This window comes from Pelecanus crispus, chromosome 2 (genome assembly GCF_030463565.1).
Source record: "Pelecanus crispus isolate bPelCri1 chromosome 2, bPelCri1.pri, whole genome shotgun sequence".
NCBI lineage: Eukaryota > Metazoa > Chordata > Aves > Pelecaniformes > Pelecanidae > Pelecanus > Pelecanus crispus.
Genome location: NC_134644.1, coordinates 129,495,193 through 129,511,977, shown reverse-complemented (window position 1 = coordinate 129,511,977; position 16,785 = coordinate 129,495,193). Strand labels below are relative to the sequence as shown.

The following is a 16,785-nucleotide window of genomic DNA, read 5'->3' as shown; positions in this document are numbered from 1 at the left end:
ACTAAAATAATTCAGATTTTCTGGTCGAGACTGGTATGCTTTTTGTCAAAATACCCAGGCATTTCTTTGGCAGATTTATTCAGAGAGACCCTCTCTGGCCCCTCAAAGACACCAGTGACAGGATATACATGTCTCCTTAGGTATCGAACTCTGAATTCACCACCCCAGGGTCCCTTATCAGTCAAAGGAAAGACAGACATGTCCTGAGGGAATTTATCTCATCATAAAATAGATGTCAAAAGTAAATCATATGGATCACTCTTCGGCCATTCTGCTTTAAGACATCCAAAGTTAGCAAGATAGATCCCACCCAAATCTACAAAGTCCAAACTTGACACACTGGTAAAGGAAATGCTTTCAGAAACAATTTAGATTTTATAGTCCTTGTTTTCATCTGCTTCTTTCTTTTTCAAAAGGTAGATGTGAGAAAGAACATGCAAGTTAACTTTTCTATGAGCTACATGGTATTTAAATGAAACAAATTATTTTCCATAACCCCTAGATAGATGTAAGAAGATAATTGAAACTAAAAATAAGTCAATTTGTCCAAAAGTTCAAATAAAGTCCTATACTCTTTTTGTTTCTTTGGTACTGGACACCACAGTAAGGGAGAATGACTGTGAGTAAATGCCTCTCAGAGGAAAAATGCTAACATCAACAGTATGTATATGTCAATTACCATCTTGTAAAAAAAGAAAATATAGGGACCTCTAATCACAGCTAATCATTGTTCCGAGCAACAGTTTGGGTTTTTTCCCTTCTGTCTTTCTAATGTTTCTTATATTCACTTATCACACATGCTGTCAAATAACTAATTCTTTCTGGCAACTGACAATTTAAAAGAAAAGTATATCACAGAAAAGAGAGTCTCACTGGTTTCCATAAGTTCATATGGGTCATGAACAATTAGGACAGTTCTAAAAATAGATTCATGGATACTTGTCATAAGCCCTAACTCTCACAGTTACTTTACAGGATGTCTTTGGGATAAAGTAAATACAAAGATTGGCATAATAGTTGTATAATTTACTATTTTCTATCTTAGAAAACATCAGATTCATTGTTTCTGTATTTTATGGAAACTAGGGTAGAATTATAAACTTCACTAATTTTTAAAACACTGAAAATATATCATATAACACCAGTGCATTACCAAAATTCAAATTACACTAAGCAACCATAATTATAGTCTCATCAGAGCTACATAAAGCATTATCAGATAAAATTTAGGTGCATCTATCTATTGTTATAAGTAAACAAATACAGTACTTTAGGTAGCAAGAATCATTAATAGTCTGAACTAAAGATGGCAAGAGAAAAAATCAGCACCCTCATTTGTCAGGATACCTAGTGAGACAAGAAAGGTTATATACCGCAAAAGCATTGAAAGCATGAATAAATAGCCATAAAGTTGGCTTGTACTGCGTGGAAGCTTGCAGATGGTGGATGAATTCATGTCTGTCACATTTTTATAATACAATGACTTTTACGTATTGCTGCCAGATGGAACATAGTTTTGCATCTTGAATATAAATCTCCAAGAAATACAACTTCCTTCAATATGTTCCCTGTATTTGAAACAAAAGCAGATTCAGAGGCAGGTTTGGGAGGCTAAAGCAGATTTAAGGAAATCTGAGAAAACATAAATTAAATCCTCAAGGGCTTCCTTCTTATAACTCAATTCACAATAATGGAGTTACCTATGTGTTCTGTATTTTTTGAGGAAAAACAGGAAAGGTATCATATACTTCTACAGAAAAACTACATGTCATCTATCAAACGCAAAATACATCCTAGGCAGGTCCAGGAGACCTTTCAATCCAACTTACTAGTAGTTTGGCAAAACTTTTGTACAACATTTATTCTTGTTTCAATAAAAAGAGATATCTGCCCCACAAGATCAGATCACAAGAGTGCAGTGCATGAATCATAAATGCATTTAATCTTTGCTGATAAGAAACATCTGTATCTATATCACAGAAGCACTTTGCCGTTCTCCTCGTGTTAAAGGATACCTAAACAGACCTAATATCTAATTCAGATCTGATTATACCAGTCTTTATATAGATGTGCTTTCTCAACCTCTCAAGAAAGTACAGAATTTTTTGCTTTTATATGTGCTTACCCATCACACCTGGCTTTCTCCTGTGTGTGTGGTCTTTGTTTCTAATGCTAGCTGGTATTGCTGAGAAGTGAATAACTCTGATAGCAATGAAGTGAACTATATGACTGTAGGGGAGAATATTTTCCCATTCAATGATTTCTCACAAAGTCTGATTTCATGACAAACTTGAGTTGACTTCTCTCAGACAGCCTCAAGCATTGTTTATATGCAGATAATTCTGTGTGTGAACCCATTAGGCTTTTATGACAGTTATAATCACATATGATTGGGCTTCTGGCTTACATGGATCCATACTTACATTGTGCTTTGTGAGGTTGGAAATATTACTTGCTATTGCTTGTAGCCAGTCAATACAGTCTTCAGCAGAGAGACACTGAATTATTCCACTGCAAACCCCATCCACAGCAATTACTTGGAACGCATTTTGCCTATAGACATGTCATAACAGATCAGGTCAGAAGAAAATTTCATCTATTCTAGCATATCATCTTAACAATACTTGTAGAAATGCTTTTCTTTCAATTACAATGAAGGTCAGCCACTGAACACTGATAAATTGCTGGTTTTCCTGTTTTATAAATACCTGACATATTAAAAAGATCATGCTAAAAGGTCAACTCAGACTATATTAAGTTTCCATAAAGCTATAAAAAAATTCCATATACTAGCTCCACAGAACCTTGACCAACACTGTGTGACTTCAGAAGCTAAACAAGTGAAATAGCTGATGCATACCAAAGAGTTAATACTTTAATATTGCAGATCACAGAGAAGGAAAGTGTGCACTGGACACTGTAGGCAATAATTTGAGAAATTCAGTGGAATACAGTACATTTTTCTCAACAACTTTTGTTTCATTTTTCTAATACATTGTTTAAATACAGTAATTGCTGTCTGGAACGTTGTTGGTTGCTCTTGGTTATAAGATTTTGATCTGCTTCTAAACTATTGATAGAAAAGCTGGAGAATTCAAAATTGATCAAAATTCTCCAACTGCATTTTTGAATACAGGATCATTAGCAAAATACACTGGAATGCCAAGAGACATCCAATGACAAAAGCAGTGGCCACCTGGGTGCCTCTATCCCAGCACCAATCTGGGCACCTACACAATTATCTGTCAAGCATTATAGACTGACTTTCTACAGCTGAGTGCTGAGCAATTATAGAACAAGAGAAAACTTTCAGATGCTAAAGCAATAGCAAACCTAATTTCTTTAGCAAATAGCCTTCTTGGCTAACAGCCTTTGAAATGCTCCCAGGTCTCTGGCTTCAGAACCAAAAAAACTCAATATTAATCCATATCCCAGAATAAGAAGTTACTAAACATACATGGAATACCAATGCTGCCATTCTGCTACAAACCCATCTGTTAATGATCAATTCGTGGTTTAAAACTAAGTACATCATTCAGATTATTTGAGAATGGCTCAGGCAAAGTGTGTGTTATCTTTAGCGTAAAACTGTCACTGACGACAGTTTCTGACATCTCAAGAAAGATATTCATTCTGCAAAGTTTTTTTTTTTACCTCTTGAAATTATATTCTAGTTGTGTAGAATGTAGCGCTAATCTCTACCTCTACAATAAAGGTTTTTGTTGCATCCGTGTCAAGTACAGGCTTTTCCTTCAGTTAGGAGAAGCATTAAAAATAACTTAGAGCCATGCCTTTGTTTTGAAAGACCCATCATGAGAACTAGCTCTTACAGAAGGATAAGGCTTATATACCCTAACATGATCATGCAGAGACCAGTGGTTTATCTAAATCCATCAGCTAACTTATCAGGTTACTTGCCTTTTCACATGGTTGGTGATTTTTCCTTAAAATCCAAAGGTACAAACTGAGAGCTACTTCTTTCAATGACTCATTTTCACAGTAATTCAGGTAAAGTTTTTGAGGAAGATTTATTTAAAGCATCTTCAGGTAATGTAGCTAGCATTTGTTTACTACATCCTTTATTTTAAATGGCTATAAATATAAATAGTAAATTCTTCCAGAATAAAATTCTAAGTAAGACCTTATATAAAGAGCATAGCATGATGCTCAGACAAATTTATTGATTAGCTCTTTCAGGAAAAACAGCATTATTTTCAGGACTCCCCTTCTTTCTACTCAGCCTATTGTAAACCAAAGTAGGAATCCAAGTGACACTAACCTGCAGAAGCAAAGAAAACCCAGTATGTTCCAGATTCAATCCTGATGCACAAATTTCCCTTATGCTACAAACACAGTGAATCTGATGCATCCGGGGCATTAGACTGTTCCTGCTGTTCCTAGGTATTTGATCTATGCACATACCCAACCTTTCATCCAGAATGTTCTTGCCCAAGTATCAATAAGCACCAACTATAAGATGCATTGCTACCTAACAAATATACTTCTGAATGTGGTCTGGGCGGTAGATATCCCTAGCCTTAGATTATTGTAATAGTATTTTTCTCAATTAGTCTACCAGCCAAAGTCCATGCTACCACACAAACCTGAAAAAATAAGGTATTAAATAAGTGTTTTGTATTAAAAAGTACAAATAATAGATTGATAACTTTATAATAGAGCAAAAAAGTTAAGATCAGATGAATTCTTATTCAACTACACATCTCAGGTTCTGTGCCTTCTGGAACTCAAGAGTTATATTCTAAATTAATAGGCTCTCCAAGATTAACCTGAATGCCCTCTGGAATCCTCAAGCACCCCACTAGACAAGCTAGTGATAAGAAACCATAAAATTCACCCCACACAACCCCCAAACTGAGGTTGAAGAACACTCCTATTCCCCTAGTTTCTGGGGGAGATGATAAACCCGCCCCTGGGGACCAATGGTATCCGTTGACTGTAGGACCCATCGAAACACTGGAAGGTGAGCATAACAGCAGAGAAAAGATACGGGGGAGGTTCTTTCACCAAACAGTCTTTCCAGAAATATTAATAAAGCTTTTCTGTATTAATTAGTTAATTTTACATGTGTATGAACAGAGGAACAGGAAATTTTAAACTGCTAATGCCTGATGAGCCATCAGGGCATAGCATAATACACTATTCTTCCCAGACTCACACATATAAGCTGGCAGACATGAAGGCTACACGGGAAAGGCAGTTTTTTTCAATTAGCAAGGCCTCACAGCCTCACAAATGATAAGTCCTTTGTGCTTATTTTCAGAGTTAATGTTTCTGATGTGTTAGAAGAAGTAGTAATGGAGAAACATGCTCTATAACTGTAGACAGCTGTCCTCCAGTTAATGACTTACGTACTGGACCTCACAGAATTTTTTAGTATTAGAATTTCATTCTTATCTATACAGATGATAAATTAATCCACACAGTATCTAGGTATTCAAAACTTCAACAAGTATGATCTTATTTATATACTTTGCCTTGTTTATTTCGTAGCTACTTTCTTTTCTATTTAAATGTGTAACACTTGAAAAAACAATAATAATTCCAGAATATTCTTGTCTTCCTTTCTGATTTTTCTGATTTACTAGGATAATATTTAATTAAACAATGACAAGTTGTAGGTTTATATGATGCAATAAATTTAAAAGTGACTATGAGCTTTGGACAGCTCCCCAGTGACTGGGAGACAAAATAGCAATGAAATTCAATGATAATAAATGCAAAGTAATACATATGGGAAAAAATAACCTTAGCTATATGTAAGCCACAAAAAACCGTACTGTAGCTATAAAAATTGAGGAAAGAAATGCAAGAGTTACTACATATAATTATCTGAAAACCATCGCCTTAGTGCTGTGACAGTCAAAAGGTAATGTTATTACAAAGTATTAGATAAGAATGGATTAAAAAATGGAAAACATCGTTATGTCTTAATATAAGTCAAGAGGGATCCTCCTTGCAGTCCTGACCACCTTGTCTCATAGGACATACATTAGAATTATGAAAGAAACAGACAGAATAACAAGGATAATCAGAGCTATGGAAGGGTTTCCCTAAAAAGGAGATAACCATAAGGATCCTTCGAATTGGAAAACAGAAGACAGTCATCTGAAGTTATAAAAATGTAAATCGTGAATGCTTATTTAGCATTTCCCTTGATACAAGGGTCAGGGCCCAGAGCCCACCCCCTTCCCCCTCCTGGGTGCCTGGCTGCCTGTGCTCGAAGCCAGCTCTGCCGCGGCGTGGCTGTGGGTGTGGGATCAGGCTGCTGTGAAAGAGCTTGAGGGGGGCCTGTCCATCCCCTCACTCAGGACCTGCGTATCAGCTCAGGCCCTTGCCCCTGGTCCTGGCCGGAGTTTGGGTGCAGCCACGCTTGTGCCTGGACATGTATCCCACTGATTCGGACGTGATCTATGGGCTTACTCCCCAGCCTGGCCTAAGCCCCACTTCACCATAATGGACTCATCTGAAGACCACCCCTAGGCCTGCTCTGCTCCTCCACCGGGGGCAGCTGGACGGGGCCCTTGTCTGCATGGACACTGCCTAATCCAGCCCCGCTGCCACCCTCTGCTCTGGGCTCACCTTCCCCACGGGGCAGCCAGCCCTTGCTGCTCCGGAACAACAAGATTATTTAACCCAGTGAAGTTATCAGGTGAGAGATTCAACAGAAACAAAAGGAAGCACCTTTTAAAAACATAATTACATTGAAGAGCTCAATGCCACAGTGCTTTGCAAAAACCAGAGGTATTAAAAAAAGCAGCTTAGAAAGAAGCTTTTGAGGACAGGAGCATAAGCAGTTATTAAATATGATGACCTACATGCAATCTCAAACTGAGAAACGTGCTGATCACCAGATGCAAGTGGGAAGATCACACATCTTCCCCACGCACCTGGTCCTGGCTGATGTCAGAGCAGAATATGGGCCGAGGTGGACCTAGACAGACCTTTATGAAAGCTCCAATGTTTCATGTCTCCGACAGCTGTGGTGGAACTAATAATGCCATTCCTCTAACAAGGCAACTCCCTATGGCTTGTATCTGTCAACCAAGAAGTTAAGTTTCAACTTTCTGAACTTTTTTACCTGCACAAATCTGATCCTGGAAGGTACTGGGAAAACCGTGAATGAAGAAGTGGGATTAGCCGAAGATCACACCACCTTTTTTCCCACCTAAGTCCTGGGGATGCTGGCCATGAGGAACATGATAATGTATCCTGAAAAACATTAAAAGGTCCTTCTCAGTTTTGGGTGTCATTATAAGTACTCAGCAGATTTGGAAATAGAGAGACTTCAAAGACTTTATATTTCATAGAAACAGGGAATCATAGAATCGTTTAGGTTGGAAAAGACCTTTAAGATCATCCAGTCCAACCATTAACCCACACTACCAAGTCTACTCTAAGCCAATCAAGGGTAGACTAGACTAAACCATGTCCCGAAGTGCCACATCTACCCGTTTTTTGAACATTTGGCATTGTGTTCCACTTTCCCCATATTATTTGGCATCAGTTTTAGCTAGCACTGGAGAGATTCTCAACTTTTTCTCACAAATAAAACAAATCTATATAAACCTCAACATCAATATGCTTAGAGGAAGTATGAGGAACAGCATTCTAAAAACCTAGGGAAAACAGATTGTGTCCTTTTTTGAAATGACTAGTCACGAATAGAAGTAAATATTTACTATGTATCACATCATCAGCTACTAGTTTTATACCTGTACCCTGAATAAAGGTGATCTCGAAATTATTCACTATACAACCATAATTCAGTTGTTTCCTGTGGCCCTGTACACCTTTACATACATGTCTATTCTAATGATGTCACTTCAAAACCTGGTAATTGTGAATGGGATTTAACATGTCATGAAAATTGGTTAGTCAAAACTACGTGCTTATGATGAATATTTTAATTTTACCTATTTACACAAGACATTACTTATATGAAAATTGAACTTTACTATGTCTATGATCATATCTACAATGAATGAGTATTTAAATATCTACAGTCTAATTTCACCAGTATTTTTACAGAATATAGATTTGAATGAGAAATGCTTATAAAAAGTGAAATGATCAAACTTTATTTTTAAAAATCCAACACCGCTTCCTTTCTTTATAAAATGCTTTACAAAACAGTGCTAGTGATGATGTTATTTTTCTGAAGAAGCATGATTCTCACTGAAATGTATGTGCAGTACTTTTACTATATCAGTAAAAATGTACCTGCTGATCCTGCATCATTTAGAATCTTTTAATCTCAGACTTCATATTTTTTCTTACCTGTCTCTTCTATAAAATAAACATTACAAAAATTAAGTACACCTTGTATTTTTCTAGAGTGATTTTTGTGTAAGATCTATGGAATTACAAAGTTTTGCCAACTTGAACTGTACTTTTACATATATGTTAATTTATCTTTTATGTATATAAAATAAAAGATCACTATGAATGACAGTTTAGCTGAACAGCAGGCTTTTCATAAGTATATTCATTTATTTAAAACACTGCATCTCTGGTGACATATTCCATAGATTCAATCCAAATAAATAAATGATTGGCTAGAAAGACTAAGCTAGGATGTTGTTTTGAACATTGCCTTGAATTCTTAACATTTTCTGCCTGCTTTCAGGAACCTTTTTTCAGCTGTGATTAAACTTGAGGAAAAAGCTGAAAGGTGGCAAAAAGTTTAGATGCAAACTGTAGGCCTAGATCTGGCTGCAACAGAAATGTTAACCCTACCTTTAGCTTGCATAACTCTGAATTGTTGACAAAAGACCAAAACCAGTCCTGTTACTCCAAATTCTGAGTTAGAAATCTCCTTCACGCAAATCACCAAGGCTATAAATTAAGAAATAGACTATGGCCATAAGCCATAATGCATTCTAGAGAACATTCTGAGAAAATGGAGGGATGATGACATAAGAGTTGTACATAATTTAGGAATTCATACAGAGGCCTCATTTGGTTTTATGAAGCGTTCTATTCCCATTACAAGAGGACATCTGAGATAAGAACTGCATCCTGGTCTTTAGCAGAAGAATTTATTTTAGGTGAATTATAGACTCATGATGCCTGATCATATTATTTAAATGGAGAGAAAAAGATTTGGTTTCAGTAAATAATTATCAGTTCAAATAGAAACCGTGGCTAATTTAGATCAGTTTCGACACCTGCAGAAATAGGATTCACAAATGGAAGCATGGTTTTTATCCTAAAAGCAAAGTTAGAAAGGAAGTGGCTAGCAAAATAAGTTTAGGATCTGCTGCATAGCCTTTATACATGCATACATATACAGACTGTTGAGATAAGTCTGCTTCCGAAGTTGTTGCACTAGTTTTTATATATATATATATATGTTTTTATTATTATTTTACCTGCATTAAGACACCAATTTTACTGGTTTTAGCCCCTTTTTTATGAATTCCAGCTCCATAAAAGTTTATAAATCTTAAAGGTTTTTCCAGATTATAATCAGGCTTAGAATCTGTGCTATTGACTTTAAGAATCTTGGCTCCTATTTTAAACCTTTACCAGCAAAGTATGAAAGAAAAATAAAACAGGCCAGAAATTATAAACAGCAAAGTCTACCAAACAATGCTTACATTTCTGTTCTTTTAATATATCTGTAATAATTATGCTGTATATTGGTTTATTTATTCAGTGCTTTTTATTTTATCTGAGTATTTTCACCTATCATAAAGCCAAATACACAGCAAAAACCCCTTTATATCTATATAAAATAATGGAAATTTTGCATTTCCTGGCTAAGAAAATTGTTAAAAGCCCCTTGTAGCACTTCAAAGGCATCTTTTACTAAAAATCTGATCAGATGTCTGTAGCATTTCATCCTAAATAGACTGTGCTCCATAATGCTATCATTCTTCAGTAAGATTTTAAGTGTAAATTACTAGAACTAAAATGCTCTCACCTTAAAAATAGGCAAAAACATGTACCTAAATCATCCTCTGCCAATTAGTTAATAAATGAAATAAAAATCATGGAAAAATATTCTGAAAAAGTTTTCTACCTTTTCTTTAAATAGATATATTTTCATTTTAATAATTTTAGCTCCTATGCTGTGGAAATAATCTAGAAGAAAAAAACTTCCACAAAATCCCTATTGCCCAGATAAAAATAGCCATCATATCTATCAAGACACAATCTCAGCTGGTATAATTTGTCATATTTTAATTTGCAGCCATAATATCTGGCAACTCTTTTTGCCCCCTGTGGAACTGGCTATCTCCAACGTTAATTAGAGCTCCTCCCATGTTGCTGTCCTTTATTAGTTACTTCCACTTAGCTATTAGAGTATTATTATTCTTCTGAGTATTATTATTCTTCTGTGTAATTCCATCAAGGAAATATAAGCTCTTACCGTGTTGTTGGGATGGTAGTTGAGATGCAAACCACTGTCACATAGGGGAGAGGATGTGCCACTGCTTTGGTCACTGGGGGCACCTAATACAAACATGAATACACCAAAAAATCTTCATTAATCTATAACGCTATAATTCAAATTTGTGTACGTCTGTATGTATGTACTCCGCTCCCCCCACTAGTTTTGTCATATTTAACACTCATTTACTTTCTCCATTCAGCCACTATATGTCTTCTGGTTTGAGAGGAGTGCCTTTTCAAGCTGAGTGAAGGCTCAAGAATTCCTCTCCTGGTGCTTTGCTTAGAAGAGTTAATAATCTGTTCAGTAAGAAAAAAAACCCAAAGTTTTTTTGCAAATTTGATAATAAAAGTGTGTACCTCGTTGCTTAGTTTTCACTTGAAGGAACTAGTCAGATAATGTTTTTGTTACTCTCATTGAAGTTTACTGTTCTAACTGTTCTTGTAACAGTTTAGGAAATTACAGTGCTACACCTCAAAAATAACATGATAGGATTGATGCAAATGCATGTTTGTGTTCGTTACTCAGGGTATTCTGTGATACCACAACCTTTCATAAAAGGGACAAATGTACTGGGATATATTTTTGTTTCAGAATATGGTGTTCTAAATTTTTTCTTGTGTCACTAAAATTTAGTACCTAGGTGAAAGATAAAGACAGCATTTCAACATATGATTGTATAAAATATTATTTCATAATTTAGTTTATTTCATTCCTACTCACTCAAAATCAAAGGTGAAATGTGTTGAAATCAAATATTTATTGTTTTGTTGCTTAAAAATTAAGCAGTTCATTTTACCCTCTTAGGAGCAAGAAGCAGAAGGAAAGCAGCAGTGACAAAAGGCACAGGCTGGCATATAAATATGCTTAGATATGCTGCAACTGTCTATAATTATGCACTCACACTTACAATTTAATATAATTAAAGGAAGACAGCTGTCTCCACATGTCTCTCATGGGGCTAGTTGACTAAAACTTCAGTTGGACTTAAACAAAATACTAATCATCCCAGAGTAATTTATTTTTAGGTAGACAGACACCTCCACCAAAGCCTCTGAATTTTAAATGGTAAAGTTAAGCCATCTAAATACACACACACATTTTCATTTTCACATTTACAAGACAAATCTCTTTCAGACTAAAATGTTATCTGATGCTGCCTGAAAACTGCTTTTAAATACTCTGCATCAGGATGTCATCTGCCGTAAACTAATGTAATTCCACTGTTTCACCTGTAACTTTGCTGATTCACACCAGCCAAATGCCTGGTGATCTGTTTTTCAAGCCAAGATAGCAATTTTTTCCTTGAGGTGAATGTTACTGCACAATCTCGCAATACAAGCAGCTCATATGCAGGCAGCAATGCTAGGCAAAAAAGCTGCTGTCAATCACCCTCAATGCACACTAAGTTCGGAAGTTGCAAGCGTGCATGAGCATTGAATTGAGTTTTCTTTTTTGCCAAATAACAAAGGCTTACATGCACAATCTTCATTCAAAGGCAGTTTGAGAAAAGCAGGTGCTCTTTTCAGAAAGGACACAGTCAGGGTCACTTCTTCCCCTGCGTTGCGAAGGACCTGAACCTGGAAGAGAAATACAGACAGCACACCTTGAAATAAATGTATGACCAAAATGCATTGGCAAATGTAAGCAATGCCACACAGCTTTCACATACCAGAACGTAACTGCTTAGCAATTTATTGCAGTGACATTTTTTTTAAAAAGAAAGCAAGATGTAAAGCTTGCTATACACTTGTCTGTGGTGTTTCTAGTCACACATGCAGGTAATGGGGGGAGGGCATCGGCCTCCTATAATAGCGCTGGTTTGCACTATGCTATTGCACTACTTGCTCCCTGACACTGTTCAGCTGTGCACCGCTGTCTTTCAGAGCTGGCATCATCCACACTAGCATGTATGTATAAGAAAAAATGCTTTTTTTTTTTTTCCACCTGAGGTTGTCTCATAAATTTCCAACCAAAACAATAGCAGTAGTTTCCACAGCTGTGCCATAATCCTATGAGTAAGTCTTTCCAACAGCCAGAGTTAAATTTAGCCGAAGCACTCCAGCATGGATGAGAGACCTAATTTTCCTTACAGCCGCAGAGGAAAAGTACCTATTTTAAGCCTTAAGCCCTAGATAAGCACAAGCTTTGGTTTTGCCAAAGGGCAGCTTGCATTCTGGACATAGGAATGTGTAAATCACCTATCCACCTGTGAATGCTTTTAGCCTTCCTGTACTCTCCCACAATTGCTCCTTCGGCCCTCGTTCATGCCTTTAGCTTTTGTGTGGTACAGCTGATAGACAGACACCTCAAGACACGCAGCAGAGAAAGGGAACCCAAGGCATCTCCCCAGAGTGGCACAAAGGAGGCACAAAAGCAGCTAAGCAAAATGCTGTACTTCACAGTGGAGGAATAATATTTGAAGCGGTTTATAATGTGAGAGCCAAGAAGCATCAGGTCGCGTAACTCTGTTTCAGAGACCAACCATTTCCTGTTCTTCTGGCTCTATAACTTCACAGCTCTTCAAGGGCTGATTTAATTTGGGCTTACAAAGACAGAAGACTGCACCATGCCTCTCTCTGAGTGACCGTACTCATACTGTGCAGAGAGCCAGCTTGCTGGGAGCAGTGTTCAGAGAGCTGCTACACAGTGACATATTAGACAAATATTTTAAACTAGCATATATCTGTTCCCTTTCTGCTGTGTTTTCATGGTAGCTGGATAACACACAGGTAACCCCTCTGTCATGCCGCTACTTGTGAGAAAGCCTTGTAAATAATTTATGGAGGATTGTTATTCTTTAATCTATACCAATCAACAACATATCCTATGCATTTAGTTACATGCATGTATATAACTATACGCAGGGATGCTTTCACATGGAATCACTGCATTAACTTAAAGCAATTCTTCAAGAAAAAATATTGACTTTGCTTTTAAACACAATACATCCTACTCTACACTGGTTGCTACAGAGGAGTAACAATATGATGACAGAATATTTGATTCAGTATCTTAAATCCACTCTGAAATTTTAGGTTCTTTACTGTTTAAAAGAGCACAGTAGTTGTCAAGGCACAATTTGCAGTGTAGTGTATATTTATATGTATGTGTGCAAATAAACACACACACATAACAACAAATCTCATCAACTTAAAGTGCATGCCAAAAACTTCATAAGTAACATGAGCCTCTTCGATAAGCGCTTCCCAGTTCTGATATGTTTTATACCTTAGAATTTGTAAGTAGTACTTATTTTATATAAAGATTACTTTTAATCTGTGGAACACTAAATCAAGACTCCAAAGTCCCGAATTCCATCAGAGAAACCATACCATATCCTCAGCCTTCATAGAAAATTATTTCTTCTCCTCTTTTACGTAGCAGTCACACAGTTCAGAATAGTCATAGCCAAAGCAGAAACTTACAGGCATGTATTCTCTATTGAAACGATAGATGTGGATAGACAAAGTGCAGGAAAAATACAGCTACTTTCTGCATTTTTAAAAATATTTCTTTTTACTTGGGAAGAGGGAATTAGTAAGTGGAGAAGCTACAGCATTACCAACTTAAATTTATTTAGTCACCTTTTAAGATACCTAAGATTAAGTGGATATCATTTGTGAAAGAAACTGAGTAAACTCTGCCCTTGAATCTTTCTTCTTCCAAGAGTAAAACAAGCCATGAGTCTACATGATTTCATTTTATAATATATTGTTCTGTAAAGGCTAGAAGTTGCCATAAGTACTCTCCTGTGACCTTCTTCTCTAACCTCTCTCTCTCTCAAACCTCTTTATCTCATAGGATGAAGAATTTAAGCTGGTACACAGTTTAGTTGAAATCAGCCATACTTATTTCACTGAAGCATATTTTGCAGTGTATGAAGCATATAATCTAGAGAGTAGATTTTGACATGCAGAATAAAGACTAAAGAGAGATAAAAGATTAAAAAAGAAAACAACTAGGTAATGATTACAACAAAGAGGAGATGAGCTAGCAATCCCATTTCACTTTCTAGTCATTATCAAAGCCATTCTAGGAAATAAGGTTAGCTGAAGAAAATAGGATTTTTAACAAAATGTATTAATTGTCTTTTTGTAGCTTTCAGTTGAAAGTTTTACTGTTATTCTACATTTTTTGTCTTTAAGACATTACATTCTTTAAGACATACATTACATTCTTCTCATTACATAAGAAATGAACAATTACTGAACTGTTTTAAATTGAGTATGCCTTATAGGATTCATCTAGTTTGTGTTCTCATTCAACGTCAACACAATGCCATATTGCCATTCCTCCATGCCGAAAGAGAATGAGGTACAACAGGAAATCTAGTTTGACTGAGGATTTTTTTTAGTGGTATATGAGAACAGGTCATGTTCATGAATGGAAAATTAGTTCATAACTTCTACAAAAAAAGATAACAGCCTAAAGTAATGTGACTAATTGTTATGGAGAGTTTAGTCTATGGAAAAAAACACTTCAAACAGGGAGTCAAACAGTTGGTCTGGAAGATACAATACAGTATGAATTTCTAGAGTTTTATAAACATGAGTGGAATTCTACCAATAGTCAGAGATACTGGCATATTAATTACTTCTTCTCACATCCTCATTGCCTAACATCAGTTTAGCTCAAAACCTTCTAGAGCTATTTTGGTAAAAGGAGGACTGTGTGAATGTAGAGGTACTGCTTGTTCAGGCTTGGAAAATGTACATTCATGAAAAATTAATTTATCTGCATAAGTATATCCATGTGGATCTGAAGAATTGGTAGCATATTCCACTAACAAAGCAGTAATGAGCTTTTACCACTGAAGTAAATTCATGAACATACTGAAGAAATCAGTTGTCAATCATGATATAATTTTTAGATAAATAAATGGATAGATATCTACTCAGCCATCCTGCTCTCTTACTTAGAAGAAAGCTCCCTCACATTTGTAGTATATACATTGCCAATACCTTGTCAATCAAGCACTATCACTGACAACGTATGTGTTGGTTATTTCTGGTAGTGATAATTCAAGAAATATTTCAAGGTTATTTTCAAACATAAGAGCGATGCAGACTATCTAAATCCTTTACACACCCTTTTCAGAGTTACAGCCTATTTTCCGATTTATAAGGAAAAAAAGCTAGGTTGATCAGACTAACTAGCTCCATCACATATTGTATGCATGATAAAAATGACTGAAGACTAAAAAGCTAAGGAGTATTTTCTACTTCCTGAAAACAATGAAGCTCTCTTAACAATTTGCAGTAATTTAGAAGACTTTCAGGATTTTTCTCATTTTGCAATGTCTACTTCCATATTTTGATATAACTATGTTAAATTCCTTAAATTCCTGATACATTAGTCTACAAATTAGAAAAAGATGGGGTTTGGTTTCAGATTTTTTTACCCCCATTCAAGGGTAAGGTGTATTTTAAATAGGAAAAATGGAGATCTGTGGAGAACTTGATTCACTGAAGGTTGAACAGTGGCATTAAAGTGGTACCACATTTTTTTCAGTAGATTAAAAAAACAACAGGTCACTGGAAAAAGTATGCTAATTTTATTCCACCCCTACTACTTATTCTATAGAAATGTGTCTGGATCTTCCAAAAATAATTTTTACTAGGGATACTGCATACAATTGCTGATTGATCACTGATTTCCATGATGATACCATCCTTCACAAAAATATTGCAACATTGGGTAGAATATAACTAACATTTAATGTCTTCTTAAAATTAGCTATTTACTTGAAGAGTGACTAGTCCACAATTAATTGCCTTCTTTTAAAATTGCTTTCTTTTAAAATACAAAGTGGCTATTTAAGAAACAGTGCTTCTGTAATAACTGTACAATCAAATTACCAAAGACAATGCTAGCCACAAAAAAAAATTCTTATCAGTCCTGGAATAGAATTAGAGCCTCATCCCCACTGTGTATAAATGGTAAAAAGATTTTCAATATTAATGAAATATAGCTATATTATTAAGAGATTTTCAGTTCATTACTGCTAATAGAGAAGGCATTTCTAAATTTGCATTAAATAAAAATATTTAAAGCATTTTCCCTAGTATGTAAAAAGATATAAATGGACCCAAGTTCTAAAAAGTGAAAAAGAAACATATTTTTGGAAGGGATACTAATTTTGAATAAATATAGAAACATTATTTCCAAAATTTCAAAACAAAAATGCAGCAAATTTGTCAGGGTTTTTTTATTATATACGAAGAGTTTGGTGAATGTGAGATAAATTTCTGCTGCTAAATCCATGGAATATTTGCCTGACAAAAATTTAACTCAGTAGTAGACCTAACAGTTCCAAAGTTTAACTAGGTATGTCTCCCCACCATAAGCCATGGAAAAACTCCCTT

General features: G+C 35.7%; 1 protein-coding gene across 1 annotated transcript in view; it reads right to left on the bottom strand.

The window, feature by feature from the left end:
• The window catches only part of SNTG1 (syntrophin gamma 1), a 155,227-nt gene that overhangs the window by 98,553 nt on the left and 39,889 nt on the right, over window positions 1–16,785 (bottom strand). Inside the window, exons 7-10 of the mRNA XM_075705063.1 lie at window positions 11,895–11,997; window positions 10,397–10,479; window positions 7,100–7,230; window positions 2,424–2,553 (exon numbers count right to left, since the gene is read on the bottom strand). Of these exons, the coding sequence (XP_075561178.1) occupies window positions 2,424–2,553; window positions 7,100–7,230; window positions 10,397–10,479; window positions 11,895–11,997 (447 nt within the window). The remainder of the gene's footprint in view (window positions 1–2,423; window positions 2,554–7,099; window positions 7,231–10,396; window positions 10,480–11,894; window positions 11,998–16,785) is intronic.